This window comes from Lytechinus variegatus, chromosome 16 (assembly GCF_018143015.1).
Source record: "Lytechinus variegatus isolate NC3 chromosome 16, Lvar_3.0, whole genome shotgun sequence".
NCBI lineage: Eukaryota > Metazoa > Echinodermata > Echinoidea > Temnopleuroida > Toxopneustidae > Lytechinus > Lytechinus variegatus.
This window is the reverse complement of record NC_054755.1, coordinates 19,148,657-19,165,982: the sequence shown is the minus strand read 5'-3', so window position 1 is coordinate 19,165,982 and position 17,326 is coordinate 19,148,657. Positions and strand designations below refer to the sequence as shown.

Sequence of the window (17,326 nt, the reverse complement as noted above, 5' to 3'; positions counted from 1 at the left end):
GATATCGGGAAGGGACAGGTATATTACCGGTATTTATATTTTGCTTGGTCTCTCTGCGTGTATTGACTTTACGTGCAGAGACGACGCAAAATATTTCTAAATTATTTCCCTGGTGGTCTCACATCCGGGCATTTTAGGATTCGTATAAAAAGAGATACGCTTGATGATTATCTGTGCAATAAGAATGTACCTCATAATAAAGACAAGATCTGTGTAAAGTGCAGAGCCTAGACCCTGATATAAACATAAAACATGACAAAATAGACCTCTATTCTTAAAATAAACATCTCTGTTTTATGATTTTTGCTCTAGATATCTGATTTGGATGATAATAAAAATATTGACTGGCTCTTTGGGGGAACATCAAGTATATTGCCCTTTAAGAGAACCATATTGTCCTCTTCTAAAGACTCAGGACAATATGATTCTTTTATGGGCAATGTATTTGATGTTCCCCTCAAGGCCAGTCGATATTCTATAAATATTTTTTTACTAAAAAAACATAATTTTGATTTCTGAGCCACCTAATTCTAATCCACAATCAATCTAGACTATCTTGGGTAAACATGAACCCCATGAAAGGGATACTGGATTCCTGTTATAATTTAATGTAACTGTATTTTGATAAAACTGAAAGTCAGTTGATTATGGTTTTTTTTCCCAGTATTCCATGAAATACATGTTTAAACATCGTTGAACATGATTCACACCCCCAGTAAAGGTGTAGGGGAGACCGGGGTTAGTTGGAACATGGGGTAAGTTGAAACATTGTAATTTTCTTTAAAGCCTGTAAAATAAATTTATGCAATACTGCCCTCAATTTATTGCTATTAATAATACAACAGTGTTGAATCATTATTGCAATAAATTGAGGGCAGTATTGCATAAATTTATTTTACAGGCATTTAAGAAAAGTACAATGTTTCAACTTACCCCATGTTCCAACTAACCTCGGTCTCCCCTATGTATACCTCCCTGCCTCAGTAGGTAATTTTTAAGGGGCAAAATACCAGTCTGTTGTACTCTACCATGCGTGTACATTAAAACAATAGGGATAGAATGATAGTTGTACATGTAATGGCAAAAAAAAAGATCCTGCTGAAATTAGAATCATACTGCTCTGAATGCATAAAAATATGTGTATGAATCTGCAACTTTCCATGAATTCTGACAAATTGATTTGATATAATATTAATAATTAATATAACGGTGGACTTGGTGATTCTTTCATGCCGACAAACTCAGCATAAAATGACACATTGCTTCTACTCTTGTGTGTAAATGGAATTCTTGATATTGTGTTGGTATATGTACTTGAATACAAATAGACAATTGTCAAGAGAGAAAAAATTTCTCATTTAAAAATGTATTTTAGCTATTTCTGAATCTAATTTGCTCAAATAAACAAAAATATGTAATTGATTATGTTATTTTAGAACTTTCTCATTTCATCATCCAACAAATAATTACAGTGCTTTCTCTAGTAGTACAAGCCTTCCTTTTTATAAAAACCAGAAAAAATTAGATTTATGGATTTTTGTGCAGTGTACTGTACTTTTTCCCACATTTGCTTGATTTATTAGTCTGGACAGTTGCCAAGGAAACATAACTATAAATTATGTTATAAGTGCTTTATCATCATGTAAAACTGGAATGTTGTAAGCAATAATTGATAGTACCAGGACATGTTTGTGTTTGAAATAGAATACATCGCAACCTAACAAGATATGGGTGATTCCATCCTTATGATTTTTTTCTGTTTTTTCTCTTATTTTATTGTTATTTTTTGTTTTCGTCTTATTTGATACAGTTCTATTTTTCATTTCAATTATAAGGGATATATGTAATTGAGTCAAGTATTAAAGTCTTGGTTCTTGTTTTCCTTCTGGCACAACTAGAGGTTAACCATCTGCCATCAATCAAGAAAATATTCCTTTATTTTGTTGAAGATGTGAATATTGTCAAAGATGTCCCGTATGATGCAGAATGGTATGGCTTATAAAGTTCAGAGATCTATGCATTCATTTATTATTAGATTTTTGGATCAATTTTTCAACTCTTATTTTCTTGATTAATATAATATTTCATTCTAACCCCCCCCCCCCACACCCCAACTCATACATGTACATGTATTCTGTACATAGATGATAGATGTTTTACTTGCCTCTTTCATTGACTATGGTTTCTATGTTGGAATCAGTTTTGCTTTATTTACTCCAGGATATTTATATATTTCTTTGGAAACCGATTTCAGCAGCTGTTGGAGTAAGGGGAATTCCCTGAACCCATCTGGCAGGCATGCTGATTCCAGGAGATGGTCTTATTTTAAAACAATTACAGATCTATGCCAGACAACTGCATGCAAAATCAAGAAGCAGAGGCACGAGAGACCTGCTTATTGGCTGATTTCAGCTATTTTTGGTTTCGATTTTCAGCTTTTGTCAATCTATTTTAGCTTTCCTTGGTACATACATGTAAGTATGGGAGCTCTTCCGGCAATCTCAGATTTGTTCAACACTTTTTAGCACTTCTTATTTATAATCTCGCGCATTCTGAAGAAGTCGATTTTGATTTGTGGTTTAGTTGAGTTGAGAGATTTTTCTGGAATTTGTAATTCCATCCATGAATTGGACATCATAGATGTAGTCAATATTAATAATGTTGGCTGTGAAGCTCTGAATTAGTTTCTATTTTCCTTTCTATATATATTAATACATATTACTGTATCCATCAAATGTTCATATTACTTCACAATAATGATCGTAAATCATTATCGTGCTTCAGTCCATCTTTGCGTTGTGAGTGTAGAAGTGGATATTAAAGGAAATAGTCCCATACATGTATATGCAAGAAGTGCATATCATTCTTATACCCTTTTCATAAACCTATCCTCCAATTAGCCGCCTAAGAGTAATGCGGATAATTCAATAAAAATTGCGTTCATAAACTCCGAAAATAAGCCGCATTATTTTTACGAGCGCCCGTCTTGAAAAAGGCGGATAATCGCCATGACAACTGGACACGCCCCCTCCGATGCGGTTGTTTTGGAAAAGGGTGACCTTGTGACCGCACCATGGCAATTATCCGCATAATTTGGAAATGCGTTCATAAACTCAAAATCTTGTCCTGATGCTGCTATTATGCGGATAATAGCAGCATCAGAGTAATGCGGATAACTCTTGTCCTCCTCCAATTTTACGACCAAATTATGCTGCTATTAGCCGCCTAATTCATTTTAATGGGGTTTATGAAAGGGGTATTAAAGGTCAAGTCCACCTCAGAAAAATGTTGATTTGATTCAATAGAGAAAAATCAGACGAGCACAATGCTGAAAATTTCATCAAAATCGGATGTAAAATAAGAAAGTTAGGACATTTTAAAGTTTTGCTTATTTTCAACAAAATATTTATATGAACGAGCCAGTTACATCCAAATGAGAGAGTCAATGACATCACTCACAAATTTCTTTTGTTTTTATTGTTTGAATTATACAATTTTCCAATTTTTTACGAATTTGATGATTAGGACCTCATTGCCTGAAGCACAAAATGTTAAAATAATGGAATTCCATGTGTTCAGGGAGGAATGAAACTTCATTTCACATGATAAATGACGAGAAAATAAAAATATTTCATATTTCATATAATAAAATACAAAAGAAATAGTGAGTGAGTGATGTCATCAACTCTCTCATTTGGATGTAACTGGCTCGTTCATATAACTATTTTGTTGAAAATAAGCGAAACTTTGAAATGCCATAACTTTCTTATTTTACATCCGATTTTGATGAAATTTTCAGTGTTATGCTTGTTTAATTTTTCTCTTTTTATTCAAATCAAGTTTTTGTTGGGGTGGACTTGTCCTTTAAACAATAATACATAATTGATAAATGCTAACAATTTCTGACTTCGGTGAAAATATGCATATAACATAGCTGCCAATTAGTAGGATTTTGTTTGGTAGAATGTTTAATGGGAGAGTGACACTAAATACACTCCTTCCTCTAGAAATATTAGGATTTTTGTAATTTGTGAGAATTATCATTTTTGGTGTATTTTTCAAAATTTTAAAGAAAAATAAGATTTTAGGCTTGAAAATACGGTGAAATAAAGAGAAAAGGGGTAGGATTTTTTACAATACAAAAGAAATAGTGAGTGGATGACATCAGTCTCCTCATTTGCATACACACCAAGATGTGCATATAATCGTTTTGAGAAATTAAGCGAAAATGTAAAATGTCGTATCATTATTTTACATCCAATTTTGATGAAATTTTCAGTGTTAGGCTCATTGGATTTTTCCCTTTTGTTGGGGTAGACTTGTCCTTTACCTATTATAATAATATGTAATTTGTAATGCGCCAAATCCACTTGGCAGAGTGCCCAAGGCGCAGTGAAAGAAAATTTGCAAATTTGTTGACACAATTTATGAATCAGCCCTATATTTGGCATTTTGGGTCATTAGATTTAGAACCATAATTTGCCGAATGATGAGAAACTAAGAATCAATATTCAAAGCCCATCAAAACTGTATTTGTCCTTTAAATTCATTAGAATGCTGTAGTTGTCTGAAGTACCCTTATGATAGAGTGTACTTGGCTGCCTGGTTTTACTACTCAAGGTGCATTTACACCAGTTCAATTAACAAGGAGGTATTCACACTTGCCTGAACCATAAACCATCTACATCAGGGCCCATCTTACAGACATTTGCAATTGATCCAATCAACCACAACAATGGAAAGCAGGCAACGTCAATGTCAATTAAAAGATCTGTAAGACAGGCCCAGGGGCCCATTGCAGAATAATTTGCGTTTAAACGCAAGCCAAAAAATCAAACGCAAGTCCCAAATGCGCACTGTTGATTGGTTGAAAATCAAGTTGCGATTGATTGCAACTCTAAAAATCAATCGCAACTTGATTTTCAACCAATCAACAGCGCGCATTTGGGACTTGCGATAGATTTTTTGCTTGCGTTTAAACGCAACTCTTTCTGCATCGGGCCCTCTGGGCCTGTCTTACAAACAGTTGCAATTAATCTGATCAATCAGAGGCCAGCAACATCAACATCAAAAATACATATTCAAAATATTTTCTAGAAATGACGTATATTCATACATTCACTGTTCTCTGGACAATTCAGTATGCTTCTCTTTGTTTTCAAAGGACATTGAGCAAATTTCCTGAAGATAATTTTTTGACATTGATGGATTTTCTTATATTTGAGATGGATCTGATCAATCGTAACCCTTTGTATTACAGACATGTCTAGTTTGCAGTAAACTAGTTTTAGGATGGTAGTGAGAACAGTGTATAAAGAAGTAATTTTCCAAACCAGTTTGGAATTTCAATAATCACTAACATTGTGGATTTCAAGACCACTTTGTCATTTTAAAGTAGTTGAATTCAGACTATACAGAAAATTGATGAGATATTTCGGAATTATTTCCTACTGGTCAAAACTGCTAATAATATTTGAAAAGTAAAATTATCCGGTGCTAGTAATTGGTTTTCACACATAAATCCATTTTAACTTAGAGAATGATATGCAAATATCATCTGAAATTTGAAAACTCGTGGGTAACTTCTTTCAGGGATGTTAAGGATCTATTTGCTTTGACACTGGCAAAATGTCGGGTATTTTCTTTGATCTGACCGGTGTGAAAGTACCTCATTCATATGAAATGCTTGCTGATTAATTTCTGGATACTTATGTTACTGGCAATCCTGAAGTATCATATGCCAACTTTAAATGTACAGGAAGTTTTTGTTAATAGGTTTTGTCATATTTATTTTTACAATCCGAACTTTTGGCTGTAGTCTTTGCTCAGAGTGGTGACCAACCAATTAGTAGCCTGCTCGGGCGCCTCTGGAAATACGGCATTGCCGAACGTTTTTTATTTAAAGTTAGGCGGACTGTAAAGGCTTATCGATGGCCAAGCAGTGCTCTTTCGATTACATTACTCAAGGCCATTTCTGGGGAACTTTTCTGTTTGGCGTCCGAGCAGTGATCGGCCCACTAATGACCCACCGATTTCCCGGGGCGATCTTGAATTTGCCGTGAGATCATCGACTGATCTCTGAGCAGCTGGGGACCGGCCAGTGACCGCTCGATCCAACAAGTTCACTTTTTTTCCTAAATCGTTTGACGATGACCTCTCGATTATGTCGGCATCCGGACAGCGACCACTCGGCACTGGGCACATTCAGGGCGTTGAGCAGACACCGCCAGATTTTAACTCCGTGCTAAATCTTTAGCAGCGACCGAGTGATGCTCTAAAAAATGAGAGTCACTTGGCCACCACATGGTGCCGAATTGGCTTAAAACTTGCCACCTGGTCACCGACCAGGCCCGGGGGGGGGGGGCCACTTCCATTCACGAGTGGATACCATGCGCGACCATGGGGTCTGGAAAAGCACCCTAAACACGTAATTTCCATATTCTGAAAATTCACCCCTTAACAATTTTGGGGGGTTGTGACTGTAGCCTAAAAGCCAGTTATTTCATTTGCAACCATATAGTGTATGACATACATGTAGTGTAAATTAATGTTTTTAAGATTTTCTATAAATAGGATTGTCAAATAAATTTCCAGGTGCTCACATATCATTGCACTGGTTTGATCATAGAGCTGTAATAGCTCCATGGTTTGATCATGCTAAGTGGGTGCACTGTGCTGCACATAACAGCATGTGCACATTGGATCTTATGTCAGCTTGATTTTTCTTTGTGTAACTAAACACCCCCCAGAAGTTCAGAGCACTTAACTTGAATCAACGGTCCAGGATATTTACACAGCAACAAAGGTACATAAGTACACCATCATCGTGTGCAAGATCATAGTGACTGTTTTGAACTGTCTGTCATCCGTTTATTTGCAGATAATTAGTAGGTGGCTGAAAATGATCTAGCAGAGCTCTTCTTGTAAAGTTCCAGGATCTTTTTCATTGGGGAATTTTAGAGCAAAAATAAATATGAAAATGAGGATACTGTTCTAAAATTCTACATTTATGCAATTTTTAGAGCAAAATTTGTCACATTTTTAAATGTTGTTTCTGACAAGGAGACTAGCCTGTGTTCATGCAGTTCTGATTGCAACTTGCGAGTCTAATATTTCTTTTTGCACAGCGTATTGGGTAGATTGACGCCATAGGTCAAACTTTTAATACCACAGGTTTTTTTTGTGGAAGCATTTTGCGGCTTTTTCTGCAGTGGGGCAGTGTACGACTATGAAGTTTGTTCCAGGGATTCGCGATGAACCATTGATCTTACATGTAGAAGAATTGAAATGTATCTTTTTGTTTAATAGTCAATGATTGCGTATTTGGTCATGATTATACAATGGACCAACGTTGCTGTTAAAACAAACATATTTTGTGCTGAAACATGATTTAAATTAAAATCATTGCATAATTATAGGAGAATCAGGAATAAAACCTGAGAGAAAACAGAAGTCTGTACTTAAAGACGAAAGAAACATTTGGAACGAGATAGCTTGTGTGAAAACTGAAAAAACAAAGAAACAGATTGATCAAAAAAAGTTTGAGAAAAATCGGACAAATAATTAGAAAGTTATGAGCATTTGAATATTGTGATCACTAATGCTATGGAGATCCTTACGTTGGCAATGCGATAAAGATGTGTGATGTCACTTGTGAACAACTCTCCCCATTTCTTAGTAAATATTTTAGTTAAACTGCCTCTTTTATCACATCGATCAGTAGATCAATCATGTGTTCTTTCTATAGGAGGACATGTTATTCAGATAATTGAAGAATACATCATGGATAAAGAGTTTGTATCACCATAGGAAAAAGCAATTTTTTTTAAAAAGAAGACATTTTGGGTGTATTTAATAGTCCATCAAATGGAAAGTTCTTCACATGTGACATCACACATCCTTAGCATCCATAGCAATAGTTATTGCAATATTCAATGCTCATAACTTTCTCATTATTTGTCTGATCTCTCAAACTTTCTTTGTTCTTATTCTTTGATTTTTCTGTTTCGACATAAGCCTACTTGTTCCGAATGTTTCATTCCCCGTTTAAATATGTCATCAACACTAATAGCTCTATAATGTAGACCTATGTATTATGGGCATATCCTAGAATGTCTGGGGGAGGGGGCGAATGAAGCCAAAAGTTATTCCTCTTCTGTTCTTGTGAAGTTTGAATTACCAGGATGTATTGGTGGGGGGATTTAGAGCAAGAAATAATGAATTTCATAAAATGCATATAAAACCCACAAAACAATAACTTAAAAAATACAGTATATTAAAAAGGATCTCCAGTAATTTAAATTGACACATATCATATTGCAGGTAATTGGGAAGGAGATCCTTAAGTGTTGAATGGCCCTTGCATGTGCATGTAGCAATAACCAGGATCTTTATTCCAAAGGGATTTTAAGGGGCTTTCACATTTGCTTGTGTGATCGTTTGCGATCATTTGGTCACCATATATAATGCACACAATCGCAACGGTTAAAAGTAGCTGCACCACCAATTGTGAAAGGGGCTTAGTTTAGACACACGAATATGATAATACCAGTAAGGCGTGTTTATATCATTGGAACGCTAGCTATCTGACAAGGTCATTCATATCAGAGTCTGTGTCTTACACATTATCAATCCTCAATATCATTAATGTACACAGGAAAGACTGCAGGAGCTTTGACTTAAATCACACTGATGCCTACGGTAAACATTTGCTGTTATGAAGTGAATGCAGTTATCTAGTCTGCAGGCTCAGACCCCGATTGAAACTTTGATCAAGAAGTTGATCTTGACAGAAGACTAGCAAAAATACAATTAGCTGAGTGAACAAGTCGCTGACAGGGACTAAAGTCTTCATATTGAGACCACTATAAATACTCAAGTGAAGCCAAGGGTTTGTACTGCAAACTAGGTGTTATCAGTTACTTTGTGTTTGTTTGTGGACGAAAGCATGCTCTATGCACACAATGATATTGTCGCTTGGATGATTTAACATTTGGAAATTTCACTCATTTGTTTGTTTTTTGTTTTATTTTGTTAATAACAGATTTATATTGGACCAATTGATGACTGACTGCTTTTAGTGGCAGCAAGCAGGCAGGTACAGTACTGAGAAAATGTTTTATTTATTTCAATAGCATTTATTATCCTTCATTAAAGGAAAATGAAACCTTTGGAACAATATAGCTTGTGTGAAAACAGAAAAACCAAAGAACAGATCAACAAAAAATTTGAGCAGTATTGGATAAAAATACAGTTATGACCATTTGAAATTCAGAACATTATTGCAATGTAGATCCTCCCATTGGCAATGCGATAAAGATGTGTGATAAAGATGTGTGATGTCACATGTAAACAGATTTCCCATCACTTTTGTACATGTATATAAACTCCTATTAAAGTTTGGAAATCCGACTTTGATCGATAATTCCTCCGGTTTTAGTGAATATTAATGCGTGGCAAAAAGAAGCTGCTGTAAACTGCTTATCTAAAAAAAAAGAGCCAATGGAGTAAGTAAGAGTCAAAAGGGGCCTAAGCTTTCGATCCTAGCAGAATCTTCTTCGGAGGCAAAATGACAAACATATAAGGTGGAACAACCATAATATTAATGCGTGATTGATACCAATGAATAGATCATTTAATTCCCTTTAAACTGATACCCTACATGATATGATTATGGTTCACATGGAGGTGCAGTGCCTTGAAATGTGGGGCAAGGTCAATATTCAAAAGTTGCAAAATGACACAATATTGAAAGTCACTGTTCTTTTTTCCGTGGTAATGAGAGATTTTCTCTGCGGTTTCTTTTAATTTACGCTAAAACCAGTTTATTGAGACAAAGCAATCTTCAAAACAACATCGCGAGGTGGTTTTCTGAACCAGTTTGGAAGATCGTTTCCAAGACTGCTTCGACTGTTCTCATTACAGTTTTAGGATGGTAGTGAGAACAGTGTCTTACAGTTGTTTTCTTTGTTGATCACTTTATCCTAGAAAGCATGTGTGAATGCATAAAACCAAGATGACATGTAGCAGAGGGGTCCTCTCCTGGGCCTACTTTTTGACCAGATCCTGGACCTACTCCTGGTCCCGTAAGGCTCTAGGTCTACTTCTAATGCTCTGTTTGGTGCGCAACTCATCACAGTGCCCTGAAAGAAGTAAGAATTCATTATTGCAGACCTGGGCCCCGTAACACAAAGGTTCGCGATTAATGGTACGCTTGATTTTCACGATCGATTGTACATTGTAGTCAATGCAATCAATCGTAGAAAAAAATGTTTTGCGATCTTGGTTAAGTTTTGTGTTACGGGCCTGTATTCAATAATAAGAGTCCACCCTAACAAAGAGTTGATAACACAAGCATAACAATAAAAATTTCGTTAAGATCAGATGGGTAGTTCTATAAAATATGTACGTCCGACCCCATATATGTGGGACCATCATGAAATTTTCTGTCTCTGATTTCTGGTTCTTTTGACAGTCTGTAATGCTCGCAAATGACCACGTATCGGTCAGTTTATGAAGTGAAGTAAAACTTGAGGAAAATGGGGTCGGATGTACAAAAAGGTTGATTATTTTATAGTTTTTGTCCAGATGTAAAATAAGAAAGTTATGACATTTAATTCCACTAAACAGTTAATGTGAAATCCTAGTCGGTATACTAATTAGGGGACTGGTGATGTCACCCACTCACTAATGCTACATGATATTACTAGCTAATATGTGATATAACTTTGAAACCTGTATTGATATGGAATGAAAGGTCATTAATGCATTTTTTCAAAGTCTATATTAAACTCGAATTCATGTTTGTTTTCATTTCAGAGACGAATTCCAGCTCGTTAGAGATTGGAGACGTTGGTGATTCCAAAGACATCATTTGTCAAGTGAAGGAGGAGTGTAAGGTCGGATTATTAATAATAATAATAATTATGGACATTTATATAGCGCCATCTATCTAGAAATATTCTATTCCGAGATGCACAAGAAAAGAAAGAATGAGAAAGTTTGGATGAGTGTCAAAGTGCCAATAACTAATACTGTTAGAAAAGATGAGAATTTAGCTTAGATTTGAAGGTCTCCAGTGATGATATAATTAGGTGGTCTGTCATTGACAGATCACCTCTTAATTTCGTCAGAATTTTCTTTTTATTTCTTTCTTTATTTCTTTATTTTTACGGATTTTCTTGTCGCCAAGTTATCTCAAAATGGACATGGTCAATTTCATTGAATTTCATGTCATCTATAGGATCTGTCATGGACACGTCAAAATAAGCTTTTCAAGGTCATCAGGTCATGATGACGTCATCTAGGCGCCATTTTGTAAAATCACATTATCAATCATATCTCCATTATTTATTATCAAAAATTAACAATATTTACATCACATTAATTTCAGGTCAAGGGTCATCAGATCATGTCATCAAAGGTCACCTGGAGGTCATGTGCGCGCGCATGCGCGCGCGTCAAAATTTCAAAATGCTCAAAATCACTTCTTTACCAAACGAGAGTACGTTTCAGGTCATTTTAAGCATTTCAAAAATTTCCTCGCGTAACACCTTAACACAGTGCAAAAACACCGTTTTTTTTACATCATTTCATTGATAATAAAATTCTGAACAATTTGATACCTTGATCAACCTTCTACGACCATTAATAACGAAATTAACACCCGTTAAAGTTTGCAGCACGTGTGCGCGCGAGCTCTCACTATAGGCCATATATGGGCAAAAACATGCCTATTGAAAATTCACTGTAGCTCTTTAAATAGTCCATTGACCCCCAATTTTTTTTTCATATATCGATAGAGTATGAGTTGTAGATCTGATTTCATGTCACCATTGTCCCTAAATTATATCGTGACGTCATCAAAATGGCGCCTAAACTAAAAATTTCATTTTTTCAAAAATGACGTCATCAAATTTATGCAAATTTGGTTGTAACTTCTCGAATATAGATCATTTTTCGCCCAGATTTCGATATGTTGTAGTTTAGAATGTATTCTTTCTATTCAGTATTCATGGATTTTCGTTTTGAGAAACGCATCATTGCGTAAAACAGCGATGAAAAGAGGCATGTCATTTTTCCTCATTTTGCGTGTAATCTCTATGGGACATGACTTTTTCTCAAAACTAGATTCGACATTCCTCTATTTCGTGAGCCATATCTCCATTGTTTCGTGTCGGTTTTCCCTGAGCTTTTAGTATGTTGTAGCTGAGATTCTGAGCTTTCGCAAGTGTGCCCTTCATTTTTTGATCAGATGCCGGGATCATGCCCGTATTTCACTTGCATAATTGGACTTGTAATTCTCAAAATTGCTTACGTGTATTCTCTATGGGGAATATCGTGGCTTTGACTGCTTTCTAAAGGGCGCGGGTTCGAGTCCTGGGGTGAACAAGATGATTTTTTTTTTCAGTTTTTTTTTTCTTTTTACCACTTCTTACATGATCCTTTATGATAATTAAAAGGTATAAATGTTTAAATTTAGCAAGATAAAACAGATTATAATTGCTTTTTTTCATATCACATGTGTTTTGCGTGTAATCTCTATGGGACATGACTTTTTCTCAAAACTAGATTCGACATTCCTCTATTTCGTGAGCCATATCTCCATTGTTTCGTGTCGGTTTTCCCTGAGCTTTTAGTATGTTGTAGCTGAGATTCTGAGCTTTCGGAAGTGTGCATTTCATTTTTTGATCAGATGCCGGGATCATGCCCGTATTTCACTTGCAAAATTGGACTTGTAATTCTCAAAATTGCTTACGTGTATTCTCTATGGGGAATATCGTGGCTTTGACTGCTTTCTAAAGGGCGCGGGTTCGAGTCCTGGGGTGAACAAGATGATTTTTTTTTCATTTTTTTTTCTTTTTGCCACTTCTTACATGATCCTTTATGATAATTAAAAGGTATAAAAGTTTAAATTTAGCAAGATAAAACAGATTATAATTACTTTTTTCATATTACATGTATTTTGCGTGTAATCTCTATGGGACATGACTTTTTCTCAAAACTAGATTCGACATTCCTCTATTTCGTGAGCCATATCTCCATTTTTTCTTGTCAGTTTTCCCTGAGCGTTTAGTATGCTGGAGCTGAGATTCTTAGCTTTCACACCTGTGCCTTCATTTTTCGATCAGATGCCGAGATCGTGCCCGTTTATCGTTTGCAAAATTGGATTTGTAATTCTCAAATTTGTGTAAAGTCTATAGGAAATATGCTAGCTCAATCGGTTAGGTGTCAGACTTGCATCTCATTCAATCATGCGGGCAGGGGTTCGAGTCCGCGGGTGAACATGATTTTTTTTTTTTTTTTTACTATCTTGCGCACGATCAGTTATAACAATTCTAATAATTAATAGCTTAAATATTGCAAAATAAAACAGGTTATAATTACTTTTTTTTCGTAATATATCTATCTAATCATATCCGTCCATCCGCTATCTGTTATAAATCTATCTATATTTCTATCTATCTATCCATCTGTCTGTCTATCTATCTACCTACATGACATAAATGTCTATCTCTCTATTTAATATATATCTACCTGTTTGAATATGTCTCTCTCTCTCACTCTATCTATCTATCCATATATATGTCAATACGTCTATATACCTGTATACTTTGTATATGTATCTGTCTATCTATCTCTCTGTCTAATATAATATACCTATCTGTTTAGATATGTATATTTATCTATCTTTCTATATATCCATCCATCTATCTGCCTGTCTATCTATCGTTCTATATGTTTGTCTGTCTGGCTATCTATCTATCTATTTCTCTGATATATATCTATTTGAATATGTCTATCTTTCTATATCAATCTATCTGTCTCTTTACCTACCTATCTATCTGTCTATCTATCTATATGTCTGTCTATCTATGTTTTATTAATATAACCACCTATCATTTATCTCTCTATCCATCACTTGATCCATCCATCGCGCCATCCATCTATATATATATCATCATGATCTATCTTCTATATATCTGTTTGAATATGTATGTCTGACGATTGTCATCACCACATTAATAATCACATTTGGCAATGGTCAAAATTTATTCTTTGGATGTCTACGATCAAGATTATCAATCATATCTAAATGATTCATTTCATACATTAGCCGACACTGAATGACAAATCATGACAGACCACCTAATTCGTCCGCATGACGAATTAAATTCTAGTTCTTAATTTCATTTTCTCAGTCATTTGGGTGATTGGTCTAATTTGGCTTTAAACATGGATTTATGTACACAAGTTGTGGGCGGACACCCCACCACCCCCATACAATAGGTTTGCTTAAATATTCCCATGTGGAATTATAAATCTCTCCCAGTAGAATTTATTGTTGATTGTGTTATACTCTCTGAAGGCCACCTCACACCTTACGACTGTTCATGATCCAATTTTGGAACAAATCGCATTTTGCTCATTTTCTGAAAATGTGAATGGAATATATCATTTTATTTGAGGTTAGAATTAATTAAAAGAATACTAATATAAGGTGTGTGGTCACTTTTAGATATAGAGTGAATACTCTACTGTAGTCAACCTTCTTTCAGTCAAAGTCAAAGTCACATCGCAGAAATCAACTCACACTAGAGCATCATTCAAACCTGCCACAACCAATACAGTACGTTCTTGGTGTATTTAGTACGTTTTTGCAACCAAAATACAACGGTATAGAAAAAAATTGTATAAAATCATAATTTATTGAGAAAAATCATCTCTATATGTCTCTATTTCGTTAAACTTACACTAATATGGTAATTGGATGAATGTAATTTAAAGGTATTGTTTAACTTTGTGAGCAGCCGATTTAAAACATTCTCAAACCAAGATGAAACATGTGTACAAGTGCATGTATTAGAACTAATAAACCCTGAAAACAACCATTATTGAGAATGAAAAGCTAAAACTACAAGGCAAACACCGATTTTGTAAATAGGCGTCTTATAGACACCTAAATAGTACACATAAGTGTATGGGATGAAATTAAGATGTTGTTTCCGGTCACTTTATATTTCAATTTTTGAAGCACTAAATAACTATATTAAAACGCAGTTTTTTCTGGGCTTCATTTTTGCAACATATCACAGACACAGGTGACAAGTGTGACCTTCTAGCTCAGATTTTTTAAAAGTCAAACCAATATTAAACAATCACTTTAAGGTAACTTGTTGGGGTTTTTTTCAATCATTTTGTGAAAACCAGGGTGAGATATACATATGTTTCAATGTTTGCGTTTTTTCTCATCTGCAGGAGAAGTGCGCATTTTATCAGAGAACAGGCTGGTGATTGTTATGTTGAGACAAATTTTTAAAAATACTCTTTATTTTGTATTTTGTCAAAAAATACTTTTTTTCCCCTTTTATGAATACTTTTTTTTTGTTTAAGAAGGTTGACAGGTCTCCATTACTCTGGAATCAATTGATGCTTGAGCACCGCAATGAGCATGCATGCCGCTATTGGTTACTCTTTGTATTTTTTTATGTTGGCAGGCCTGCTATCTGTATAGCAGTGCACATTTTATTATAAAATACAGTTCTTTTTTTTTTTTGGGGGGGGGGGAAATGTGGCTTTTTTATCACAGAATACAATTTTTCATTCTCAGAGGTTGGCAGGTCTGATCATTGCTTATACCGTACCAGAGTAAAACATTGCACATGACAAATCAAAATTAGTTAAAACATTACATAATTGTATCAAGTCAAAAATTTGGGTTAAAAATATACATTTCTATTTAACTACTTATGTTGAAAGTATCCATTTGTCAAACTCACAAATTGAAATACTGCATAGATCAAGCACAAATGATTGCAGATACTAATACAAGAGTATTTATCCTCCGTTTTGATTGTGACGTTAAGGTGATAAATCGAGTCCCATTGTTTTTTTCCGTCAACAAAAAAAAGGTTGCGTGGCTGAAGGATGGGGAACCACTGCCATTGGAAGACGGTGGAGATATCTTCTGTGATGTTGAGTGTAACTGCCGAGCTCTGATTTTCAAATCCCTTACCTTGGAAGATGCTGGAATATATACCTGTCAAGGAGTGGAGGGGTGTGAAGGAGACGCCCTGCCGCAATCGTATCATTTGAGAGTTGACATAGATGAAGGTGAGTTCAAGTTTAAAAGTATTGTTTAACTTTGTGAGCAGCCGATTTAAAAAAATCTCAAACCAAGATGAAACATGTGTACAAGTGCATGTATTAGAACTAATAAACCCTGAAAACAACCATTATTGAGAATGAAAAGCTAAAACTACAAGGCAAACCCAGATTTTGTAAATAGGCGTCTTATAGACGCCTAAATAGTACACATAAGTGTATGGGATGAAATTAAGATGGTGTTTCCGGTCTTTTTATATTTCAATTTTTGAAGCACTAAATAATTATTTTCGAACGCAATTTTTTCTGGGCTTCATTTTTGTAACAAATCACAGACACAGGTGACAAGTGTGACCTTCTAGCTCAGATATTTTAAAAGTCAAACCAATGTTAACCAATCACTTTAAGCTTATTTTTACATTTCCAGTATCAACATTATAAGCAAATACAAATCAAACATACATCATAAATCTAAACAAATACAAATGAAATACGATAAAATGATTACAAATCAATTATGAGTTCCAAAACATTTGTAAAATAGTTTTGACAAAATCTGATATAAACCCCTCAAAAAAAGTTCCGCAACTCAAGTTTGAGTGCTAATGAATTTCTTAGTGTGCCATCATCATATGTAAAAGTGGTATCATTGGAAAGTATGATTATTCTTCTTTACGATCATGTGTCATTTGTAATGCTAGTGTTATCATGAAATACACAGACATGATAAATATGCAGCAATGTAAAAAATGAAATGTTGCAAAATTTGTTGCCATGTCATGTTTGAGTTCTGCAACTCAAACTGCAAGTTTGAGTGCTAATAAATTTCTTAATGTGCCATCATCATGTGTAAAAGTGATATCTTTAGAAAGCATGATTATTCTTCTTTACAATCATGTGTCATTTGTAATGCTAGTGTTATGAAATACACAGACATGATAATACACAGCAATGTTAGACATGAAATGTTGCAAAATGCGTCGTTTGCAATAGCGAATTTCCAATTGTTTCGAGGATGGACCGAGTGCATTCACTGTCACCTGCATGGTGGAAATTCTATAGAAATGGAGACTCTTGTTGGAAATCAATGCATTTTGCAACATTTCACTTCTGACTTTTCTCGATGTTCAGGGTGATTGCATATTCCATGATTACATAATCACAGCAAATGGCATGTCATTGTAAAGAAGAATAATTCAGCTTTCCAATGATACTAGTTTCA

General features: G+C 34.9%; 1 protein-coding gene across 2 annotated transcripts in view; it reads left to right on the top strand.

Moving 5' to 3' along the window:
- LOC121429958 (X-linked interleukin-1 receptor accessory protein-like 2) overlaps positions 1-17,326 on the top strand; it is a 38,760-nt gene that overhangs the window by 4,536 nt on the left and 16,898 nt on the right. The window contains exons 2-5 of one of the 2 annotated variants that reach the window (XM_041627226.1): positions 9,044-9,097; positions 9,988-10,151; positions 10,819-10,898; positions 15,912-16,113. In XM_041627226.1, coding sequence (XP_041483160.1) covers positions 10,001-10,151; positions 10,819-10,898; positions 15,912-16,113 — 433 coding nt within the window. In that variant the 5' untranslated portion in view covers positions 9,044-9,097; positions 9,988-10,000. Of the gene's footprint in view, positions 1-8,909; positions 9,098-9,987; positions 10,152-10,818; positions 10,899-15,911; positions 16,114-17,326 lie in introns of those variants that run through there. The other variant, XM_041627225.1, reaches the window with a different exon arrangement.